The following is a 25,208-nucleotide window of genomic DNA, read 5'->3' on the forward strand; positions in this document are numbered from 1 at the left end:
GGGATTACTCGGTCTGCTGAAGGCCCGCAGTTAAGGCACATATGAGAAAGCAATCAATGAACAACTAAGGTGTCGCAACAAAAAAGTGATGAATAATGCTTCTCATCTCTCTCCGTTCCTGTCTGCCTGTCCCTATCTATCCCTCTCTCTGACTCTCTGTGTCTCTGTAAATATATATATATATATATTAAAAAAAAAAGACAGTCCTTGGCTCTGAAGTACTACCTAACTCAGTGGATATTACTATTATTATTATTATTATTATTATTATTATTTGTGGCAGAGACAGAGAGAGGGAGTCAGAGAGGGAGACAGATAGGGACAAACAGACAGGAAGGGAGGGAGATGAGAAACATCAATTCTTCATTGCGATTCCTTAGTTGTTCATTGATTGATTTCTATATGTGCCTTGACCAAGGGGCTACAGCAGACCGAGTGACTCCTTGCTCGAGCCAGCGATCTTGGGTCCAAGCTGGTGAACCTTACTCAAACCAGATGAGCCCACGCTCAAGCTGGCAAGCTCGGGGTCTTGAACCTGGGTCCTCCGCATCCCAGTCCACTCTATCCACTGCGCCACCGCCTGGTCAGGCTAATTCAGTGGATATTTATAGACATAATCAAATTAGCTTGACTTTTAGTCCCAACAGAATATATGTTACTTTTAACCAAGCAGTCATTTAAAGGACAAATGTGTATAGTCTTAAATGAAAATACATTATATCACACCACCTTGTGAAACGTGTGAGTTCTCAAGATCTGGAAGTGGGAGATAAGCTGCTCGAACAAGTTACACTGTGATCTGTCTCTTGCCTTTGAGCTTCAACGTTCCACTCTGTTTTTCTGTAATGCTTATTCTGCTATAGACTGGAGTAAAACTGCTACTAACGGTTTAAAGAAGCAAACTGTAAACCAAGGCGTGTCCAGCTCTTCAAACTCCCTCCAGTCAAACAGTAACTCCACCCACTCTACCACATTGCTAGTGAATAATGACTGCTCAGGACTCATGAGCGGGAATGGTATGTATCTCTCAAAATAGTATTCCTCAAGCTAGTCTTTGTTTTCTTGAAGTGTTATTATCCTTTAATGGCATTTTGCTAAGCAATGTGAACAGTTACTTATATGGCTAGTAGGTCAAAGCATGGTTCCCTTACAAAAGAGAAAGTTTATTAATCCAACTGGATTTATTCACTGTAGAGTACATACCAGAACAGCTGTTACTTGTGGGTTTTTTTAAGATTCAGGTTTTTTGTGATGGGACATGATAATGACCTAAAAGTTTTATCATTGCAAATCCTGATTTAAATATTACCCAAAGACTTCTCTGTTATTTCTGTGTAAGTAGTACCTAAAGTAGTCGATAAAGTTATATAAATTTTTTTATATTTTATTTACTGATTCATTTTAGAGAAAGAGGGAGAAGGAGAGAGAGAGAGATTGATTGATTTGTTGTTCCACCCACTTATTCATTCATTGGTTCTTGTATGTACCCTGACTGGGGATCGAACCTCCAATCTTGGCACATTGAGATAATATTCCAGCCAACTAAGCTAACTGACCAGGGCTTTAAAATGATATCAGTTTTTTATATCCTCTATAATCATACACATAAAAGTATAGTCACCACTTTTAAACCTTCCTATTTTTCACTTATCATGCTTGTTCATTATTTTTTACAGTGTGGCTGACCAGTAACAGTGTCCAAATCCCCATAAATATATCAAATACTATGGCCAGTACTAGTGACAATATATGTCACCAATATATGAACAGATTATTGCTGCTGCACCTGCCTTACTTATTCTGACATTTCTAGCTAAAACATCCATAACATTTTCTTTCTTTCATAACACTGGGCTGTTCGTTACTCATAAAAGCTTATCTATATCTTCTTTAGCTTCTTAGTATATCTTTTGCATTGTTATAAAAACTTAAACTCTGCTGGTATACTTCTCCTTCCATGGAGAAGCTTATCTATATCTTCTTTAGCTTCTTAGTATATCTTTTGCATTGTTATAAAAACTTAAACTCTGCTGGTATACTTCTCCTTCCATGGAGAATTTGCCTTTATTCATCAGTTTTAGGATATTAGTCGTTTTCATGACAAATTCAAATAAATTTGTGAGAAGGTTCATATATATGTCTGCCAAAGTTTTCCAACCCTCCAAAGATGCCTCAAAATCAAGGTTTCTCAACCTTGGCTCATCTGACATTTGGGGCTAGATAAGTCCTTGTTGGGGGGCTGTCCTGTCCATTTGGGGATGTTTAGCAATATCCCTGGTTTCCATCCACCAGACACCAGTAGCACCCACACACTCACCCCCAGTTGTGACAACCAAAAATGTCTTTAGACATGAGGAATACCTTCGGGGGGGGAGGATAAAATCTCTCCCACCACCCCATCATTGAGAACCATTGCTGTATGAGATGAGAAACAGCTATCACATGGCTTGAGCTCCTTACTGTAGACAGCAAGGAGACCTCTGGCCTCCATGCCAAATGGCTATATCAGGAATGACTCGATATAGGTAAAAAGAGTAGAGGCAGTGATTACTGAGGCTGATTCATAAGTTAGTATGAGAAAGCAAGTTCAAAGTAGAGCAATCAGAGGTGTGGGGTGAATCGTCAAGATTCACAACATATCAGTGAATCCTACTGGCTTGGATAGAAGTGTTTGGAACTCTGAAAGCCAGATTTCTGCATATTCTACAGGAGCTCAGAGATGAAGCCTCACCTGCCTAGCCTATCAATATGTTGCCATCCTATAGGGCAGGCATCAGATCTGATGGAAGCAGGGGTTTGCACAGCTGTCTGACCAGGTTCATTGGACACAGCTGTTTCTGCAGCCTGATGGTGCGGGTGGGGTTGCATTTTAGGCCACCCAAATGGCCACGTGTTTAATGCCACAGAAAATGCACATCAGATAGCTATCCAGGACTCCTCAGTCCTCACCCCAGGCCCTGGAATGGACAAGGGGTGGGGTAGGCACTTTCACAAAAGCTGGAAATGCAATGCTTTGTTTCTTATACCAGCTAAAATTGTTCCTGCACCAAAATGTCCTCAGAGCAAAACACCTAAGTCAGGACAGCTGCCTCAGACAGTCACATGCCTTATTTGAGCTATGTCAGAGATGGAGCTGTGTTAACCAATATCTGTCACGTAGTTTGTGTGAATATATGGACCGCACTAGAGGCTTGGGTGCCAACAGCCATCTCACTTGGTACAAGGCCACCAGCTCATAGTTTGGAAGAAACATCACATGTTGACTCCATCACCACTGAGTCATTCAACCTTAAGCAAAGCACTTAATTTCTGAAACTTTAATTTCATCTGTGAGATGGGGGTAAGAATTGCACCCATCCCATAGGGTAATAAATGATCTAATACTTATAAAGTTCTCAGCACTGTTATCATTACTATAATTATGATGAGACCTAACAAACGGGCTTATTAGTCCACTTTCTATATTGTCTTCTAACGGTCGAATGGTCGGAAGGATGATGTCAAGTAGCCAGAGGGCCTCAAACTGCTGTGCATGCCCCCCACACACACACACACATAATTCAGGGTCTGCTTGGGGTGATGGGGGCCCGGGTCCAAACCACAGTTTCTCTAGAGTGCCCCACTGCTCCATGTCCTGGACTCCGAGGTTGGAATTGGTGGTTTCCTCTTGGGAATCAGTCCTACCCTGGTCCGGTCAGAGGGGCTTGTTTAGTCTACGAGACGCTTTTTTTCTTGCCATGACTGTTGTCGCCTGGGTTTCTCTGCTGCAAAGTTTTATTTAATAGGAAACTTAGGGAACCAAGAAGCTTGTAAGAGAACACATGGGGATCTCTGTTAACCTTAACCATTTGAGGTAGATCAGAATATTACATTAGGTTATATTACACATACACTGCTACTTGAAGTCAATACATGTTCAGCCAGAGTTAGGAAACGGGCCTTTTAAAATGAAATATATTGTTTTGTTTCATATTTTGAGCATTTCATTTTTTAAAACTGCCATAGAGGAAACATTCTTCAGTTTGCTTTGCTTACTTTGAGTGGCCTTAGGAAAGGGATGAAAGTAAATAAAATATGACAATATAGCATAAACATTTTTCAAAGCACCTTCTATGTGTGGATACTTCATGACACCAATTCTGTTTTTCTTCATATAGGGAATGCTTCTACAGAGAAGAATGGTGTTTCTTTCAGTGTTCAGAATGGAGATGTGTGCCTTCATGATTTCACTGGCAAACAGCACATGTTTAATGAGAAAGAAGATTCCTGTAACGGTAAAAGTCGAATCGCTCTCAGAAGGACTTCAAAGCGGGGAAGCTTACACTTTATTGAGCAAATGTGATTCCTTTTTCTGAAATCAAAGTGTGATGCTTGACAGTGTGAAAATGTCCATTTTTACCTTTTCCACAATGTGAGATGTCTGAAAATCAACTAGTTTTCTACTCAGCAACCTCGGAGGAGCCTAAGCTAATTGAGGGCAGTGGTTTCCATTGGAACAGGAAACCAAGACATTGTCAAGCATTTGCAACTTGGCTCTGTAGCCCTCGTTTTAATGGAAGGTTGGCTTTAAACAGTACACTAAGATTCATTTAAGGAAAATGAAAGTAGTGCATTTCCAGCCACATTTTAGAGGTTGAATTATGTGATCTTTGATAACATAAAAAGCAACTGTTGACTTCAGCCTGTTGTTGAGTTTAGTTGTGCATGCCTTTGTTGTAAATAAGCTAAATTCTAGTGACCCACACGTCAAAACTCTTACTTCTACATTTTTTGTATTTATTTTCTACTGTGTAAATTTATTTCTTTTTACAATCATGGATGTCTTGTTGTGTCTAATGTGATAATTCAAAAAAAATCTTGGCTGGTTCAGTGAGTTCTGAAACTCCTTTTGGAGATGATATAAGATGCAAAATACAGAAACTTCATTCAAACCAAGAAATAATAATGCCAGGCAGACCGGATAAATGTAAGTAGACGGCGCCACACTTAGCTCATACAGTGCCTTTGAGCGACTTAGCCAAAGGCGCCCCCACGAGACAGACAAAGCCCCATGGGCTCATGGTTTGGCAGACAAAGTAGGGGCCATATTTCATTTCCACTCTCCATCCAGGGTGCACCCTGTACAGGGTGTGAACCGTATACACCCGGGTACAAGGCACCCAATACCCATATCCTGACGTTATCCCTAATCACTAAATTCTGGCTTCTGTACCAAGAGGTTTAGCTTAATAATGTGGCCACAGAGAGGGATGGAATATGCCAGGGAAAGTATGAATGTGGAGGAGATACATAAACTGCCACTTCTAAAATCCCCAGAGCCTTTCAGAAAAGGGGAGTAGAACAGGGACTCCTTTTTAAAGGAGATGTATATAAAGAAAAAATCATATTGTTCTTTAAAAGGCAATTGCATGGTACTTTGTTGAGTGTTATGACTGCTACGCTCTGGCCCAGCCAGAGCTATAGTTATTTTTTAAAAGAGCTCTAGTCTTGAAAAGTGTATAGTGACAGAGGGGGAACAGCTGTTGGGAATGATGAATTATCCTGCGATGCTATTATTTCCATATGTATCAAACCCTTAGTGCTCCTAGTTAGAGAGGGTCTATCTTGCTTCCCATCTACAGCTGCTTGAGCGGTGCCTCAAGTGCGTCTTTATTAGGAACATTTCAAAGCTTTAGTTAGGTCTTTTACTGAGGTTCCCTTGCATATATTTCCAGTGAATGCTGTATCCCAGACTAACCATGGTAATAATGTAATATACTTCTGTGAATGCTGATTTGCCCTTGCAATATTTCCTCTCCGATTTATTTAATTGTCTTGTATTTATATGTTAAAATCAACAAAAATATTAAAATCGATCAAATAAATGTGCAGTTAACTCCTTACAGTTTGAGAACTTTCACAGAGAGCAAACGTTTGTGATCCTTCCCCTGGAGGTGTGGCATGGAAGTGGTAGGACAGTCCTGATTAAGATGGCCAGACATCTGACCCGTGGGGGCACAGTGGACACAGCTGGACTCAAAATGCTGAGGTCCCTGCTTCAAAACCCCAAGGCCTCTGGCTTGAGCAAGAGGTTACTGGCTTGGCTTGAACACCCTGGTCAAGGAACATGAGAAGCAATGAATGAACAAATAAAGTGAAATAACTACAAGTTGATGCTTCTCACTCTGTCTTCCCTATCTCTCCCTTCCTGTCTCTCCCCCACTCCCTCTTCCCTCTCCGCCCACCCTCTATCTAACTCCACAAACATTTAAACCGTCTTTTAAAAGATGACCATAACAGTAACATCCTTTGGCAAACAGCAAGCACACTGTGACTGTGAAGTAAAAGCAAGGCTTGTTCTGCCTCATAAGATCAGTTCCTGATTTCTCTCTTTTTCCCCTATTGTTTCAAAGTAATCTCTAAGATATGTTGCCATTGGTCCACATGAGCCCCAGATCTGGGTCCCCTCCAAGTGTCTGCTTCCTTAGCATTGAACAGTAGGGTTTCAAGGACAGTGTTGGGGGTTTCCAGAAAGCTGATTAGTGTAAGGGAGCCACAAATAGGGAAAATGGGGAGAGTTGGCCTCAACTTGGAAGAGGTCTCTGAGCAATCTCTCCTTCCACGATGTTCTGTTCCTTCAGAGATGTTGAGCATTGAGGAAGAAGGTGAGACAGCCTAGGTTTGGAGGGGGAGGAGATCTCAGAAACCAACTCTCCTGAAGCAGATACTGTAACCAAAGTGTACACACAGGACGTACAATAACTGCTGTCCTTTAAATCTTCCCCCTTATTTTTCCTGCTGTGTTGTATTAGGGTTGAGGGCTGTGGTCCTTAAGCCAAATTCTCTTGTCTTTTTTTGTTTGTTTGTTTGTTTACTTCAGACAGATAAGGGGTAGGACAGAGAAAATGTTCCTGAGAAGCATCCTCCTCTGAGTTTAAAATTGGTCTCACGCCTGACCTGTGGTGGCGCAGTGGATAAAGCATCGACCTGGAAATGCTGAGGTCGCCGGTTCGAAACCCTGGGCTTGCCTGGTCAAGGCACATATGGGAGTTGATGCTTCCAGCTCCTCCCCCCTTCTCTCTCTCCCTCTCTCTCTCTCTCCCTCTCTGTCTCTCCCTCTCCTCTCTAAAATGAATAAATAAATAAATAATTTAAAAATAAAATAAAATAAAATAAAATTGGTCTCACAATATGAGTGCCAATTGAGGAGTCAAGAAATGTCACAGGAGTGGCCTGTATCTGACACATTTCCTCAGAACTTTGGAAATTCTTTTCCCCAAACACCCTGCAGTCTTTAATCCCTAGAGGAAGTCTATTAACTTCAAAGAGCAGCATGATGATTGCTCTAAGCACAAATGGGGAAATGGCTTCATTTGGGATACTTGGTTGTACCTAGTGAGGTTATCTAGCAGGCAGATTAGTTTGTTGAAAGCCATTTTGAAAAAGAGCTAATTTACTATTGAATAAACAAGCAGTTTACCAAAATGGACTTGTGTGTTGTCATTTGGTCTCCCCGACACCATTTTAAGGACTATTTAGTTTATCTCTGCCTCAGTTCCTTGCTGCTATGTCTCAGGTCCCTGTCTGAAGGACAGGGAAAAGGAAACACTGGTCATAGGACCATAATCTTGAATGGGAAGAATTCTCATCAGTACATTCTTTTTTTTCTTTTTACTTCAGTGCCTAGGTACAGCACCAAAACATTCAGCAGACAAAATATAAATACATTCCTTGAGAATATGTTCTTTTAAATATATTTGTAGCCCTGGCCAGTTGGCTCAGCAGTAGAGCACCAGCCCGGTGTGTTAGTCCCGGGTTTGATTCTCGTCCAGGGCACACAAGAGAAGTGCCCACCTGCTTCTCCACCGTTCCCACTCTCCTTTCTATCTCTCTCTTCCCCTCCTGCAGCCAGGGCTCCATTGGAGCAAAGTTGGCCCCAGGCACTGAGGATGGCTCCATGGCCTCTGCTTCAGGCACTAGAATGGCTCCAGTTGCAATGGAACAATGCCCCAGATGGGCAGAGCATCGCCCCTTAGTGGGCATGCCGGGTGGATCCTGGTCAGGTGCATGAGGGAGTCTGTCTCTCTGTCTCCCCGCTTCTCACTTCAGAAAAATAAAAAAATAAGTAAATAAATATATTTGTAAATATTCTTCATTGTGAAGAAATCTTACGCTCCCTGGTGTTTCCTCTACTTCCCAGTCTCAAGCTAGCTATAGGAAGCAGAAGTAGAGACAAATTCAACTTTCTTTAATGTATTGTGATGAAAAACAAAATGATTTCCAGTCAACTAAAGTTAAAATGTCATAGAAATATCTAAATTTGGTTAATTGGCTATTTTCAGCAATTGGTTCAGAATGGACCCTCTCCTCTGTCAAAGAAGGAATGCATTTCTTTACAGTCAAAGACCTAAAGCTGCTAAGAGAAACATTTGCTGGTTTCTGTCTTGGATGCTGACGTGTAGCTCCGTGGGAACTTCCTTGGCTGGAGGCTCCGTGGCGGGACAATGGGAAGAAGCTCTAGCAGGGGTCAGAGAAGTCAGACGTGCTACCTCAGATCTTTATGAAGGTCATGAGCCAGCTTCAGAAACAATAACATGCCCCATCACATTCCATATCTGATACTTGAGAAAAAATTGAAAAATGATCCAGAGACAGGTTGGGTCCCAACCAGAGAAAGGCATCATGGATATGAGGACCAAGATATAATGGTTTTATATCTCGGGGACATGAGAATACTAAGATGCGTATCTCATTTTTTTTTTTCGTATCTCATTTTTATATAGCACAGCTTCTAGTCCAAAATGAATCCAGTCACTAAAATTCACTTGAAAATTTAAAAGCTAAGAAGTAGTAGCCTTCCTTCTTGGTTTTCTCCCTGAATTTCAAGCTTATTGAAAAATATAGCTCACATGATAATATGCATTGATGCACAGACCAAAGCCAAAAAGGTTGTATGTGTGTATATAGCAGAATTTACAAAGAATGAGTTCAGGAAACTGGATATGTTTCTATACTGGATGGAAATACTAGCTGAAGTTCATCAGTTATTTCTCCCATGGCTGCAATATGGACCCTTGAAGAGGCATTCAGTATGAACAAAAGCAGTAATGAAAAGAAGTAATGACCCAGCTCTTTAGATGCAGAATACATGAGAATTCTATATAGTAAGAGTACATATCAGATTCCAAAAGAGATTTAATGGCAATGAGTTAATGTCTAGTTTTGTTTACCCCTAGACCGTACCAGATTCTGCATGGAGGTACATCACATGAGTCGCTGCATGATTTAAGAAAGTTACCCAGATTGTTAAATAAAGAAAACAAAATGAATGGGAGATGATGAGGGTCTGGTGCTTTATCTGAGTGGCACAAATATATGTTATGAAGTTTTTAAGATGAACTTGATTAGGGATTGTATATGGTGGGGGGACAGACCCAGCTGAGCAGGACTAATTTTCATTCATTCATTCATTCATTCATTCAACATTAACTGAGCTACAACTACATGCTCAACTCTACCAGACATGATAGGCAACACCCAAGACAGTTTCCATAAATAATTTACAATCCAGTTAGGAAAACATGCCACACATGAAAAAAATTACGAGGCAGTACATTATTGTCAAGTGATGATGAAAATACCTATGATTTATGTAGTACTTTTCTATGAGCCAGGTATGGTGCTAAGTGCTTTGTATCATCATCCTCTTAATCTTTATAGCCACCCTGGAAGGTACAGTGGATTCGAAACAGCTAAAACAGCATGCTCACACCACTTGAAAAGAGCAGATCTGGAATTTAAACTTAATTTGAATTCACTCCAAGACCTAAGCTCTTAGTAAAGAGATTGTTAGAGGAATTCAGAGAATGAATGGGGAGGGCTAACAGGAGGGAGGAGCTGTGGGGATTCTTATAGGAAAGACAAGCTTCAGATCGGCGAGGGGAAGGAAGGGCCTGTTGGGTCAAGAGCACACAGTAAGTGTATGGAAACAACGATTACGTTAGAGCTGTCCAAGTGGAATTCATTCGGGGCTAGATATTGGTGGAAAATGAATACACTGTACTGGGCCGAAGATTGGGAAGTGTAGGTAATTACGGGCCACAAGAAAATAATGTAAGTTTCAAGCTGTAGGCCTGTAGGAGAAGAACGGCAGGCCTGGCCGGGTGAGCGGCGTCCAGGTGACTAGGAGCAGAGCCGGGGGCGCTGGCGGCCCCCGTTTCTCTTCCCTAATGGACCCCACTACTCACTTCCGCTGGGCGGCGGAGACTCAGCCGAGGTCTGAGCGGTGATCCCAGCCCGCGGAGGGTGCCAGGGAGGCCGCAGTGGGCGGGTCATTCCTCCCGCCTCCGGGGCGGTTGGTGGCTCAGCCCAGGTACCTCCCCGGGCTGCGCCGTGCCCTCCTCCCACCGCCTGGCGGGTTCAGCTCGGCGCGGGGAGCGGACAGGCCTGGGGGCGGGCTAAGGGCGGGGGCAGGGCCGGGCCGGGAGCTCCCGTCGGGGAGGCGGGCCGCTGGCGAGCCAGCCACTCGGGGAGCCCTGGGTCCCTGGCGGAGCTCTCGCCTACCTTGCTCTCCGCGCCGGGCTCCGCGGGGTCTGCTCCGCACCGGGGCGGGGCCGGAGGCGGGGCCACAGGCGGGGCCGGGGCGGCGCGGTGGCTGCGCTGGGAAGGTGTGGGGAGCGGCCGGCCGGCGGGGCGGTGGGTGCTCGTGGAGGGGCCGGGCTCCCGCTGTTCCCGCTGCTCCCGCGGCCCGCCCCGTTTTCCTTCCCCTCGGGCCGCGGCGCGGAGGTTCCGTTCCGTTCCGTGGCGGGGCGGGACCGGGGGCGGGGCTGCGTGCGGGCCGCGGCGGCGGGGCAGGCTCGGGCTGGGGCCCTCCCCCGGCCTCCGCACGACCGCGCGAGGACAGAAAGGGCTCGGCCCGGGCATCATCGCCCCGCGCTCGGAACCCCGTGCCCCGCTTCTCCCGCGGGGCCGCCAGAGCGCCCGCCCCTCTTCCCGCTCCGCGCCTTCCAGTCGTACGAAGCTCCGGTTGGCTTGTTTTCCTACCATCCTTGATGCAATCGTTTTGGTGAGCCCCGATCTACGATCGCCGGGCCCCATCCCGAGAACTGACCGAGACTGAGTGTTCGGGAACCAGGCCTGTTTGGCAGCCGCAGCCCGGGCGTCCCACCTCCACGCAGCAGGTCGGGCAATGAGGAGCAGGAGCAATTCCGGGGTCCGCTTGGACGGTTACGCGCGGCTGGTTCAGCAAACCATTCTGTGTTACCAGGTAAGGAGGGATCCTCCCGAGCGAGCTGCCCGCTCGTGCCACTCATTCTCCCACCCAGTCCCCCCTCGTGTCCTGAGACTTTCTAGTTAAGAGGTTTTCCGCTTTAAATTCAGTCCTACTGGCCTGTGATTACCAGTCCCCCACCCCCACCCCGATCCCACCAAATCTTCTACAAGTCAGGGGACCGAAGAGGGCTATGTGGCCGCCGCTCTTCACAGAATTTTTTGCTCACTAGGATCAAAAACAGAAAGAGCCCTCTGGGTGCCCTGGGTACGAAATGCGGGTTTTTGCTTCGACTCTGCTTCTTTTGGGTGAGAGAGGAGGTGTGTGTGGGTTGGACAGACCTCACTGAATGGGAACGGTGACCTCGGGACTTTGAGGACAGTAGACAGGAGTGAAGAAGCTCCTGAGATTTGCACCTCCCTCTGGAGTGTGGAGCGACTGCTGCTGTCCCTCTTCCCGTGGGTCGCCCTGTTAGAGACCCACCTGTGAGGGCCCCTACGCATAACTCTGGTTGCTATTTTACAGATGAGAGAACTGTGGGCCAAAAAGGTTACTGCCTGTACTAAGTCACACCCAAACGCAGGTCTTCCGCTGCCAAGTTCCAGGGGACCTGTGAAGCTGCGCGTGTGGTCTGAGGTGTGAGCGTGCCTGCAGTTTGTACTCCTGGGCTTGTTATATGTGGGCCCCTCATGTAACACAACTGGACTACTTTTGTTCCTAGTGAAGACAGCAGCTATGTTGCTTGCCCTCAATCAACAGCAACTATTTATAGGACCTCCTGTCACAGAAGGAAGTGGCATTCCCTGGATAGATGCCTAGCCTGCAGGTTGGGAGCCACCGTCACTCCCAAGCCACTAACCATTTTTTCTTCTGAGCCAATTTCTCAGTCTTGTTATTTTACTCTGGAAATATGTACCTATTATATGCAAGGTGCTCTGTCGGGTGCTGGGTTCACACAAAAGTATCTGATTGTAGTGCAGTGAGAATTATGCATAGGGTATATGTCCAGAATCAATTGTCTGAAACCCCTGGGACCCAACGTGATTTGCAAGTGAGAAATGTTTGGATTTTTAGAAAGGTAATATATAATTATATATTATATAATTACAGCAGTGGAGAGTCTGGGCAGCACCCCGTACTCAAACATATTATTACTTCCACATCAGAAAATGAATAATCACACTGAGTAGGAAAGTAAAGACTGAAAATAGTTTCACATCCGTTCAGGGCATCTTTTGCCACCAAATGAGCTTGCTGCAAACTTACAAAAACACTTGAAAATTTTCCAGAGCTTATTGGAGTTTGAAATTGCACATGAAGGACTGTGGCTCTTATTCTGAGAGGTTAGCACAGTTTGGGGAGCAGGGGAGGAGTCCCAGAAGAGAGGATGTTCAAGTTGAGAACTGAGGAAGAAGTAGGCAGGCAAATGGGGGTTATTTTTTGCCTTCTTCTTTGCAATAAATTATCATCACATCTACAAAGTGTTTTGAAATCCAAGTTGAAAAGCTGTCGCCTTCATTGCTGTGATAGAAGGCTCTATGAGGCGAACCGATAAAGCTTGGTTCTCGTGTCACGCCTGGGTTGAAATCGCTAGCTCTGCTTTGAATGAACGTGTTCTCAACCTGAGTCCATGCCCTCATCTGTAAAATGGGAATAACAGCTGTCTCCACGAGGTATTATGAAGAAAAAATTAGTGCCCGGTATGTTGCCTGGCACCAAACCAGGCAATCAGTAGTGAGTGCTGTTGGTGGCGTTAAACTTTGATACAGGCCACACAGACCCAGGCCCCATGTTCTTGCCACAACACCCTGGCCTATGATTCTCTCTTCCTAAAGGCCTTGATCCAGCTACTAATTGCTTTCTGGTCTTTGAACATAATTATGTCTCCCACTGATGTTTTGAGATCCTTAAGCACAGAGGCCTCATTAGTTTTGTTCCTTTTATCAATATATCAAGCAGTGTTCTGGGCAAATGAAAGTTACCCTTAAGTCTTTGTTGATAAAATATTTCCTGCAGGCTTTGAGGCAGTTCTAATGACCCAGCTATTGATCTAGGCTTGCAGTCCCTCCAGGGTGAAAGAGCTATCTTCTCATTAAAGCAAATCTGCAGCACTGGACTTTCCTCTCTAACATTTTAATGATTAAAAAGTTGTCTGAGCCTTTGGTTGTATTTATTTTGGGGGTAGTTGGTGAGAAGCCTTCATGTTTGCCTTGTTTCCCCCTTGCTGGCTGTACTGTCGAGCTCTGCTGGCTAAGCAGAATACTCCCAAGTGTGGTTCTGCTGGGAAATCCCATGAGCCTGCACATATAGAACCCTACTCCCTCTCCCCGTCCCCCACCCCACACCCATCCTGTCTCAACAACTGGTCATCACAGTTGTAGAACCCTAACCCGTTTAGGGCTTCCTCCTCTTTTCTGAGTGATCTTAAGTGCACGTCACTTAACTACTCTGTAAAAATGAATGAGCAGTTTTATGTGTATTCTACCACAATTAAAAAATGAGGCCTTAGCCCGTTGGCTCAGTGGTCGAGCATTGGCCCAGTGTGTGGAAGTCCCGGTTCAATTCCCGGCCAGGGTACACAAGAGAAGCTCCCATCTGCTTTTCCACCCCCCCCACCCCCGTCCCACAGCCAAAGCTCCATGGAGCAAAGTTGGCCCCAGCACTGAGAATGGCTGTATAGCCTCTGGCTAAGATGCTAGAATGGCTCCAGTTGTAATGGAGCAAAGCCCCCTTGTGGGCATGTAGGGTGGATCCCAGTTGGGTGCATGCGCAAGTCTGTCTGCCTCCCCGCTTCTCATTTCAGAAAAATAATAATAAATAAATAAATAAATATTGAATGCACTGGAATAACGGTTTCTGGTTTCTAAAGTTTATGCTGTATATCCCCATCTACAGTCAAAGTGTACAAACGTCTATGAGGCATTTTTCTTTTTCTTTTTTTTTTTTTTCTTTTTTTTGTGGGAGAGGGAGTCAGAAGAGGGACAGATAGGGACAGACAGACAGGAAGGGAGAGAGATGAGAAACAATTCTTTGTTGCGGTTCCTTAGTTGTTCATTGATTGCTTTCTCATATGTGCCTTGACTGGGGGGCTACAGCAGACCAAGTGACCCCTTGCTCAAGCCAGCGACCTTGGGCTCAAGCTGGTGAGCTTTGCTCAAACCAGATGAGCTCGCGCTCAAGCTGGTGACCTTGGGGTCTCGAATCTGGGTCCTCCACATCCCAGTCCGATGCTCTATCCACTGCGCCACCGCCTGGTAAGGCTATGAGGCATTTTTCAATGTCAGCTGATACAAGCTCTGAACTCTGTTTCTGATTTGCTTCTTAAATTAAGATCAACTTAAACTGATTTTCACTTGTTAGAACTCATTCTGTGTTAATATGACAAACTCATAAACATTCTTCTGTTAGAGGCAACAGTTTGTTCATATCAGCTGGCATGTTAACCAATTCTTTTTTCTGTATCTGTGAAAGAGAATTTTTTCCATTAGTCATTTGCCAGATATACTTGCTGCTAAATATTATTTGAGTCGTCAAGCAAAGAGGAAAGAGCTGTATTTATCAAAGTATCTGTTTGCAGGTTTGATTTTACATATAAAGAGAGTATATGTACTCTAGGAAATATCTTCAAATATTTATTGACGTTTAAAAAAAAAGAAATTCCTAGATTTATTTTGGCCTAGATAAGAAATACTAACTTTGTATATTGCTTCAATATCAGCTCTGTTTGATTGATCATTCATGTGTTAAGTACAAAATGGTGATAAGAGAATATGAAGCTTGACCAGGCAGTGGCACAGTGGATAGAACATCAGGATGGAATGCACAGGACCCAGGTTCGAAACCCCAAGGTTGCCAGCTTGAGCACAGGCTCATCCGGCTTGAGTGTGGGATCATAGACATGACCCCATGGTCGCTGGTTTGAGTCCAAAGGTTGCTGGCTTGAAGCCCAAGGTCACTGGCTTGAGCCCACGGTTGCTGGTTTGAGCAAGGGGTTACTGGCTCGGCTGGAGCCTCCCCCCACTCCACCCCCATCAAGGCACATATGAGAAAGCCATCAATCAACAACTAAGGTGCAGCAATGAAGAATTGGTGCTTCTCATCTCTTTCCCTTCTTGTCTGTCTGTTCCTCTCTCTCTCTCTCTCTGTCTCTCACTAAAAAAAGAAAAAAGAAAGAATATGGATTAGAAAGAAAAATAATGATCAAGGCAGTGTTTGCTGTAACTGCAGATTATTTGATATAAAAAGCAAATGAATGAGGATGGTGACCTTGGAACTGAGGACAGTAGACAGGAGTGAAGAAGCTCCTGAGATTTGCATCTCACTCTGGAGTGTGGAGCATGAAATAATCAGGAAAGTAACTAAATAATGCTATTTAGCAGCAAATGCAATTTAACATGAGAAGAATAGGATAACAAAAACATGGAGTAATGGAAAAAATAGTAATAATAAAAGACCTGGCCGGGTGGTTCAGTGGATACAAACGTCATCCTAGTGTGCCAGTTCAATCTGTCAGGGCACAGATGAGAAGCAACCAATGAGTACACTACTCAATGGAGCAACTAAGTGGAATGAGTTGATGCTTCTCTTCCACTCCCCCAAATCAATGGAAAAAAATATTTTTTAAGAAAAGATCGGCCCTGGCCGGTTGGCTCAGTGGTAGAGCATTGGCCTGGCGTGCGGAAGTCCCGGGTTCGATTCCCGGCCAGGGCACACAGGAGAAGCGCCCATCTGCTTCTCCACCCCTCCCCCTCTCCTTCCTCTCTGTCTCTCCCTTCCCCTCCCGCAGCCGAGGCTCCATTGGAGCAAAGATGGCCCGGGCGCTGGGGATGGCTCCTTGGCCTCTGCCCCAGGCGCTAGAATGGCTCTGGTCACGACAGAGCGACGCCCCGGATGGGCAGAGCATCGCCCCCTGGTGGGCGTGCCGGGTGGATCCCGGTCGGACGCATGCAGGAGTCTGTCTGACTGCCTCCCCGTTTCCAGCTTCAGAAAAATACAAAAAAAAAAAAAAGAAAGAAAGAAAAATAAAAGATCTAATTAAATACTGGAAAGTAATAACATGGCAGAAAAATGGGAGGAGACTGGAGTTAAAGCATTCTTAAGGCCCTTACCACATTAAGAAGGATAGAGGTATTCTATGTTTTGTTAGGAGTTCATGTTTAAGCATTAGTCTTAATGCTTAATACTAATTAAAATAATATAAGTGGAATATATAACTTTTAAAACAATGGAGGAACAAAGAAAACTTGATAACACCAAGAGAAGGAAGGAAAAGAGTGGTTGGGGAGAACAGGAAGTAAAAGAAAACCATAGTAAATGTGAAGGACAAAACAAGAAGAGGCAAATAACTGGCTGTATTAGTAATCACAATAAATGTAAACTCTGAAATTAGCCAGGCAATAGAAATTCTTTTATAAAAATTTTAAAGATGCAAGTGGTTTATAATCTAAAACAGAATAGGGAAAGGTTGAAAATAATTTAGTGAAATAAGATGTACTAGGCAAATGCTAATTAAGAAGAAATTGTTGTAATTATACTAATATCAAACAGATTTTGACTTTTAAAAATATATATTATTAGGGACAAAAATGTTATTACTAAATGAAAAAAAGATAATTCGAGAAAATAAGCCCTGGCTGTTTGCCTCAGAGGTAGAGGCAGCCCAGCCTATAGATGTCCTGAGTTCCTGGTCAGGGCACACAGAAGTGACCATCTGCTTCTACACTCCTACCCGTCCCCTTCTCTCACTCTCTCTTCTCCTCTTGTAGCCATGGTTCAATTGGTTCAAGTGCATCCGCCTGGTGCTGAGGATGGCTCTATGGAGACTCAGCCTCAGGCACTAAAGATAGCTCAGTTGCAAGCATGGCCCCAGGTGGCACAGAGTATCAACCCCAGATGGGGGTTGCCAGGTAGATCCTGGTCCATGTGGGAGTCTGTCTCTATCTTCCTTCCTCTCACTTGGTAAAGAAGAAAAAAACAAGTGAAACCCACATAAATACATAGTATTCTATGTTGTTAGAAGACTAACAACATAGCTTCAAAATGTATAAAGCAAAACTTGACCTAATTGTGAAATTAAATCCACAATCATAGTGGCAGTTTTTAAACTCCCCTCAGATACTAACAGAAAATGCAGAGAAATAATTAGGACATAGAAAATTTGAGCACCATAAGAAACAGATTTAATCAAGTGTACATACATGAACTCTTGGCCCCACCAATAGAAAATAGTAACTTTTCAATCTTGCAAAGTATATTTTTCAAAAATTGATGACAAATTAAGGTATAAAGGAAGTATCAAAAATACGGAAAAATCAACTTTATGCACACCACATATATTTTTTGCCATCATGCAAGACAATTAGAGAGCAATAACAAATAATTGCTAAAGTCCTCCCAAATATGTCTGGAATCTTACTAAGCCTACTTCTAAGTGTACTTAAATAGATCATGCATGTATACATGTTTGTTTGTTTGTTTTTGACTGACCCAATAATCAACTCAACAGGCAGCAAATTGACAAGAGAAAATCAAATTTAATTTTGTGCCCACAGGAACCCTACATACATGAGCGTCAGAGAGCCTGCATACACGAGTGGTTCAGAGATAGAAAAAAGGACAGAGGTATATAAGACATATAAGACAGCCTGGGATGAGGTAAGGTGCCCTGCAGGCTTCAAAAATTCATTGCAGGATGATAAGAACAATAAATAGTAAATTAGAAAGTTGCCCTATAGATAGATCAAAAGAAGTTATCTGATCATCTCTATGGGCATGGCCTCTAATTCAATTCTTTTCTTTTTTTAATTTTTATTTATTCATTTTAGAGAGGAGCGAGAGAGGGAGAGAGAGATTGAGAGAGAGAGAGAGAGAGAGAGAGAGAGAGACAGGGGGGAGGAGCTGGAAGCATCAACTCCCATATGTGCCTTGACCAGGCAAGCCCAGGGTTTCGAACCAGCGACCTCAGTATTTCCAGGTCGACGCTTTATCCACTGCGCCACCACAGGTCAGGCTAATTCAATTCTTCAGGGAGGGTTGGGAGGGGCAATGGTGGACAAAGGAGTCTCTTGCAGCTACAACTGCCTTTGGCTCAGGATAATTTGCATAACACTAGCACATTTTAGGGTGGCATTCTGAACCTTCACATACTCCGCCAGCTGTGTGACCATTGACCATAAGGGGCCAGGCAGCAAAGCAGGGTCACCAGTTAGGAAGCTTGTCCAGTGGAGTATGATGGCTCAGACAAGGACAGCTGAGAGGGTGGTGGAATTTGGGAGAAATTTTGAAGATAGATACAGCAGGACTTACTGGTAAATGGGTGTGTGGAGAAAAGAGAAGTCAGGAATGACTCCAAGGTTTTGGGAGAGAAATAATATTTATGGAGGAAATTAACTTATGAATATTAATGAAGAAATACGTAGTAAAATACTAACAAAATGAATCCGGCTATGTATAAAATTTACATGATCAAGTGGAGTTTACCCAGGAATACAGGGAACTTTAAGAAAATCTATTAATGTAATTTACCACACTAGTAAATTAAAGGGGAAAAATGGTGTGATCATTTCAGTAGACATAGAAAAAGCATTTAAGATTCAGCATCGATAAGTGATTTTTTTAAAGCTGCTTTTAGTAAATTAGGCACTCAAGGGAGTTTTATTATCCTGATAAGGATAATATTAAAACCTACAAACATCATAACTAATGTGTTGGTGAAAGATTAGGCACAGTATCCTTAAAGTCAGGAACATCACCGTCTGTCCAACATTGTAATTGTGACCCAGTAACAGACATGAAAAAGAAATGAGAGATATAGAGGTGTCTTTTCAAAGTTGCTCCTTATTAGATTTTCTCCCTCAGATTTACAAATACTGCACAAGGCGCAGGCTGCCGCCTCACCATTTGCGCCATCTCCTGTGACCAAAGGATGGTTTACAGGGAAATGAACTGGGCGGGAGTCAAGCAGTGCAGGCATATACTGCATTCCAGCTTTGTGTCAGGCCCCAGTGCTCAACTTCAAGTGTTTGAAACTCACAGAAACCATTCTGGGCCCATCACGTGCAAATGGCTTTACCGCTCTCTTAAGAGATTTTAATTCTTTGCTTTCACTGATTCCTGCAGTAAGTGAGGTCTTACTGAGATGTCAGTCCTTAGCCTGGTGTTGTGGAAATGTACAGAACACATTCAAATGCAGTGGGACCTTACCTAAACACCCCTCTTTTCCCCCGGTTCCCATGACACATGGCTTTTAGCCTCTTCTTAGCCCTGATCACCCTCTGGGGATGTCGCAGGTAGTGAAATGTCTCCTTTAAACCATGGTACTTGTCAGTGACAAAGTATGCCAGATGCACTCCGCCAGGCCGCCAGTTCAGTGAACTAATTTCCCTTGTTCTGAAAATTCTACTTCCATGAACGAAGCATTGGCTTGTGGTACCTACCCACTCACATGCTGCTAGAACTTGCAGTCAGTGCTTTCCGGTTGAAATTTCTTGTACCTAAGTATTGGGACAGCGTGTGCCTGGGTCACAGGGTAGCTGCTAGGGGAGGGGACAGAGGGGCTGTCTCGGAAAAGAGAGAAGAGGTTCTGTTTAAAGATTTGATCGAGCCCTGGGGGTGGGAGTGTATTGTACAGGGGGCTGAGTCAACTCAAAAGTGTGGGAGTGATGGCTAATAGAATTAGTCCAGCAGGCATTTATTAAACATGTGAGCCCAATAAAGAAATTCTTGTTGAATTGTCTAGTTTGTTTTGACCTATTCAAGTCCAAAAGCATTCTGCTGTGCTCATATTGGCTCAGCCTCCACTTTGCAACCCATACATGCCCTTTAGATGCACACACCCACCCCGAGAAGTAGATGTCACCATGTCAGCTGCTCTGCCCTCTTCTGTTGTTAAAACCGGCCCCATCCCCGCCCTGGCCAGTTGGCTCAGTGGTAGAGCGTCAGCCTGGCGTGCAGGAGTCCTGGGTTCGATTCCCGGCCAGGGCACACAGGAGAAGCGCCCATCTGCTTCTCCACCCCTCCCCCTCTCCTTCCTCTCTGTCTCTCTCTTCCCCTCCTGCAGCCAAGGCTCCACTGGAGCAAAGTTGGCCAGGGCGCGCCTGACCTGTGGTGGCGCAGTGGATAAAGCGTCGACCTGGAAATGCTGAGGTCGCCGGTTCGAAACCCTGGGCTTGCCTGGTCAAGGCACATATGGGAGTTGATGCTTCCAGCTCCTCCCCACCTTCTCTCTCTCTCTCTCCTCTCCTCTCTGTCTCTCTCTCTCCCTTTCTCTCTCCTCTCTAAAATGAATTTTAAAAAAAAGTTGGCCAGGGCGCTGAGGATGGCTCCATGGCCTCTGCCTCAGGGGCTAGAATGGTTCTGGTCGCAACAGAGCAACGCCCCAGATGGGCAGAGCATCGCCCCCTGGTGGGCATGTCGGGTGGATCCCGGTCAGGCACATGCGGAAGTCTGTCTGACTGCCTCCCCGTTTCCAACTTCAGAAAAAAAAAGAAAAAACCCTGCCCCATCCCTTGCTTGCTCTGAGAATCATCATTGTATTGCCCGCAGCCAAGAAGATTGTGTAAGTGCTGTTTCTTAAGCTTCTATGATGAAGGCTTTAGTGTTGTTGTTGTTGTTTTTAATTTCTCAAGGAGATAGTAATGTTGAATATTTGTTTTGAAAGTACACACACACTACCCTGGGGAGTCATGTACCCTGTCTTGTCCGGTCACCCTCCAGGGTGCCCTACCCGCAGTGAAGTTCCCCACCCTCCTTTCTGCTTCTCAAACATCACATGTATCCTGTGGGTTACTATTCTCTATTTCACCCGTCTCTTCTCTGGGTCTGGCAATAACTCATGGGTTTGAAGCAGCTCCCTGTTTTACTCAATTTTCTACTTTTAAAACAAAAAATGAGCCTTTACCTCCTGTTTGAATCCTTCCCAAGGTCCATGCTGTGCAGGCCCGATTTGCCTCTTCAGGATTTCCTAAAGAAAGATTAAACAGAAGAATGTGCAGAATAATGAAACAAGCATCTTGAGGGAAAATTACTTGCATTAGCTATGCATCTTACAAATATAGGTAAGGAGTAGCTATACTTTTAGTAACTTTGAAAAGATATTTCAGACTATAAATCAGTAAAAATATAACCCTTATTATATATTTATTGACTTGTTTACTTAGCACCTAACTAGGCCAGGCCCCTGGGTTAGAGTGGTAAGCCAAAAAGGCAAACTTTGGCCTTAGAAAGCTTAAAGTATAGAAAGATATCCCATTTTTATGGATCAGACAACTTAATATGGTTGAGATGGCATTACTTCCCAAACTGATCTACAGAGTCAATGCAATCCTATCAAAAACCCAGCTGCTTTTTTGCAGAAATTGACAAGATGATCCTAAAATTCTTATGGAAATACAAGAGACCCAGAGTGGTCAAAACAATCTTGAAAAGGAAAAATAAAGTTGGAGGATTCACACTTTGGGACTCACTTTCTCTGCATAGGTGCACTGGGCCTTTATATATATATATGAGAAGGAGAGACAGTGAGACAGACTTCCACATCTGCCCTGACCAGGATTCACCCAGCAACCCCCATCCGGAGCCGATGCTTGAATCAACCGAGCTATTTTTAGCACCTGAGGCTGACATGCTCAGACCAACTGAGCTATCCTCAGGGCCCAGGGCCAACCCTCAAACCAATCGAGCCACTAGCTGTGAGAGGGAAAGAGGGAGAGAAGGGGGGAAAGGAGAGGAAGAGAAGCAGTTGGTTGTTTTTCATGTGTGCCCTGACTGAGGATCAAACCCAGGACATCTGCATGCTCGGCTGATGCTCTGTCCACTGAGCCAACTGGCCAGAGCCCACACTGAGTCTTGACTTAAGTGTGCTATCTCCTCTACTGCTGCACTGGGCCACTACCAGTGATTTTGCAGCTCTCCTCCTAGGGGCCACTGACAGATCTGCCCATCCTCTTCCTTTATGGCCGCATACCTATCACCACAGGAAATAGTTACCAAGTGGGAGAGTGGCTCTTATTGCAGAATTTGCCACTGATATTAATTTATTTTTTCAGGTGAAGTACACAAGGAGTTTAGTAAAATAAGACAGAGAGGGAAGATTTATATAAGTGAACGAAACTCAGGCCTAAAGAAGAGAAAGGCAACGGCCAGGGGGTGGAGCGGGTAAAGAGCTGCCAGGAGTTTTGGTTCAACCATATCAATGGGGTAAAATACTTCCACTAGCAATATTAACAGGAAAATGAGAAGAAGACACTTGGGCATTGTTTTTTCCTAATGAAAACAATCATGGTCACATCGCCCTAACTTGTAGATTCTTCCCCTAACCATGTATTTCATCTGATTTCCTGAAATAATTACATGAAAAAGAAAGAATGTGAATGAAATCTGTTCAAGTAGGTCAATAATATTAATATGGTTTTCAGTTATTGAGCACTTACTTGCACTAGACACAATCCAAAATGCTCAATACGAATTAACTTACTTAATCCTCACACACAATGCCACGAAGTCCAGGGACTGTTCTAATCCCTGTTTCATAGATGGAGAGACACAGAAGCGGTTTGCTCAGGGTCACAGCTGGCTTGTAGTAGAGCTTTGAACACAGGCAGTCTGTTTGCAGAGCTTGTGCTTCTAAACACAATACATTGAAGGTTATGTGTGGATATAGATAAAATGAAATCATATTTTTAAAAGATTGGAAAGCAGCATATGGCTAAAATGACATATCTGAAGCCATAGGCTTAGCCTGGACAAATACATCTACCTTCCTCTTGTCTGCAACTTGCCCGTTTGTGTTCAGCTTGTAAAATTGCATCGGCTATGGAGGCCTTTCGTTCCCCTTCCGTTGAGATTACTATATAAGCAGGAAGCCCCATAGCTCTAAAGAGCCAGACCTGTTGGGTGGTTCACCAAAATCAGTGAGTGTGAATACATGTGATACAGCACAATCCGCCTCTGACTAAGGGAGTAACTCAAGGACGAAACCTCTGGGTCATTCTTATCAGAAGGGACAGCAGACCAGGGCTCACAAAGTATCTGCCAGTGTACGGTCATTTCAGTTTTTGTGAATCATACCAGAATGGAACTCCCCACATCTTCGGACACAATGTATTACAGTACTTTTTGTCGACTTAAAGAGAGAAGCAAGTCCTAGTCAGCTTGGGCTGCTCTAACGAAATGCCGCAAACTGGGAAGCTTAAACAACCAATTTATTTCTCACAGTTCTACAGGCTGAGAAGTCCGACGGCAGGGCACCAGCACAGTCGGGAGTCTGGGGAGAGCCCGCTGCCTGGTGGCACACAGCTGACTTCTTGTTGAATTCTCATATGGCAGAAGGAGGGCGAGGTAGCCGCCTCCCGGCCTCTTCTTTTTTTTTTCTTTTTTTTTTTTTTTCTTCATTTTTCTGAAGCTGGAAACGGAGAGACAGTCAGACAGACTCCCGCATGCGCCCGACCGGGATCCACCCGGCACGCCCACCAGGGGGCGATGCTCTGCCCATCCTGGGCGTCGCCATGTTGCGACCAGAGCCACTCTAGCGCCTGAGGCAGAGGCCAAGGAGCCATCCCCAGCGCCCGGGCCATCTTTGCTCCAATGGAGCCTTGGCTGCGGGAGGGGAAGAGAGAGACAGAGAGGAAAGCACCGCGGAGGGGTGGAGAAGCAAATGTGCGCTTCTCCTGTGTGCTCTGGCCGGGCATCGACCGGCCTCTTCTTATAAGGGACCAATCCCATTCACGAGGGCTCGATCTTCATGACCTAATCGGCTCTCAAAGGCATCACCTCCAAATACATTAGGAATTAGATTTCAACATATGAATTTTGGGGAGACATTCAGCTCATGACAGTAAGTATTCCTTTTGCTGAGTGCAGAAGCACCCCAATTTAGCACGGCTTGCACGTGCAGTTTTGAATGTGGGGATCGCCAAAACCACCAGACTGCTTCGCTGTAGTAGATAAGGGGTTCAGACAGCTGAGCTCTGGGTGAGGATGAACTTGATCCACTTCAACAGTTAGGGCCAAACTAAAGAGTAAAAGACGTGACTTAGTTAACAGGATAGTGACATTTCATCATCTCAACCACACTTGGCACTATGTGCAAGCGGTCACTGCTGTGTCATCGGAAGGCTGTTTGTCTCAGTGGAGTCACAGTTGATGCATACACCAGGAAGGAGCCGAGTCCTGTCCCTGGACGTCCTGATGATTTCCTGGGGTTAGCCAGCTGGCCTCAGAACAGATAAGGGTGCTTATGTTATACATGGTTGGTGCATAGTGATGTTGTTTTAAAGAACTCCAGAAGTCCATTATTGAAATAAGACTTGTACCTTCACCCAGCCATCCCTAGACTTCAGTTCTAGTTGACTTTAAAATCATTGATTTGAAGTTGTTGGCTCTAGAACTGTCAATACACTGAATGCTGTTGCCCCTGAGGGCAGTGCCAGTTGAGTTTTAGGTGTTTTTGAAGAGGGCACCAGTTAAAGGCGAGTTGAATATTTCATTCCTTAGGTGGGAGCATTCACAACTATGCCGATGTTTCTTCACCTAATAACCTTGGCAGTATCACTTTGAAAGTACCAAAAGAGTTTTTTCCTGAGCCCTCTTATGAATAATTTGGTGCCCTTTTTTTTTTAAGCTGGCAAGGCTCTGATTGTTATAATCTGTTTTATTAGATACATTTTTTGCATATTTTCAGGAAAAGTCAACAGAGGCTTTATGACTCTTCCTATCTGATTTATTTTCTTCTCAGGAACAGAGTTTATTAGGACTTTTTAAAAATAATGGCTTTATTGAGATATGATTTACTTACCACATAATTAACCTATTTAAACTGTACAATTTCATAGGTTTAATATATCCACTACAATCAACTTTAGTACCTTTTCATCACACAAAAAAGGGGGGGAACCTACTAGCCGTCGCTTGCTTGTCCTTCCATTCCACCCCTACCTCCAGCCCTAGACAGCCACTCATCTCC

The 25,208-nt window shown here is 44.4% G+C and overlaps 3 protein-coding genes across 14 annotated transcripts in view; 2 read left to right on the plus strand and 1 right to left on the minus strand.

The window, feature by feature from the left end:
- Window positions 1-6,088, plus strand: part of ADGRG2 (adhesion G protein-coupled receptor G2) — a 133,601-nt gene extending 127,513 nt beyond the window's left edge. For 7 of the 8 annotated variants that reach the window (XM_066249664.1, XM_066249657.1, XM_066249661.1 and 4 more), the window contains 2 exons: window positions 864-1,016; window positions 4,158-6,087. In XM_066249664.1, the coding sequence (XP_066105761.1) occupies window positions 864-1,016; window positions 4,158-4,342 (338 nt within the window). In that variant the 3' untranslated portion in view covers window positions 4,343-6,087. Of the gene's footprint in view, window positions 1-863; window positions 1,017-4,157 lie in introns of all 8 variants that reach the window. The other variant, XM_066249658.1, reaches the window with a different exon arrangement.
- LOC136317118 (serine/arginine repetitive matrix protein 3-like) overlaps window positions 1-11,076 on the minus strand; it is a 300,751-nt gene extending 289,675 nt beyond the window's left edge. The window contains exon 1 of the mRNA XM_066249665.1: window positions 10,543-11,076. Coding sequence (XP_066105762.1) covers window positions 10,543-11,076 — 534 coding nt within the window. The remainder of the gene's footprint in view (window positions 1-10,542) is intronic.
- The window catches only part of PHKA2 (phosphorylase kinase regulatory subunit alpha 2), a 72,307-nt gene continuing 57,751 nt past the window's right edge, over window positions 10,653-25,208 (plus strand). For 3 of the 5 annotated variants that reach the window (XM_066249651.1, XM_066249652.1, XM_066249653.1), the window contains exon 1: window positions 10,656-11,245. In XM_066249651.1, coding sequence (XP_066105748.1) covers window positions 11,168-11,245 — 78 coding nt within the window. In that variant the 5' untranslated portion in view covers window positions 10,656-11,167. Of the gene's footprint in view, window positions 11,246-25,208 lie in introns of all 5 variants that reach the window. The other 2 variants (XM_066249655.1, XM_066249656.1) reach the window with 2 other exon arrangements.

This window comes from Saccopteryx bilineata, chromosome X (assembly GCF_036850765.1).
Source record: "Saccopteryx bilineata isolate mSacBil1 chromosome X, mSacBil1_pri_phased_curated, whole genome shotgun sequence".
Taxonomy (NCBI): Eukaryota; Metazoa; Chordata; class Mammalia; order Chiroptera; family Emballonuridae; genus Saccopteryx; species Saccopteryx bilineata.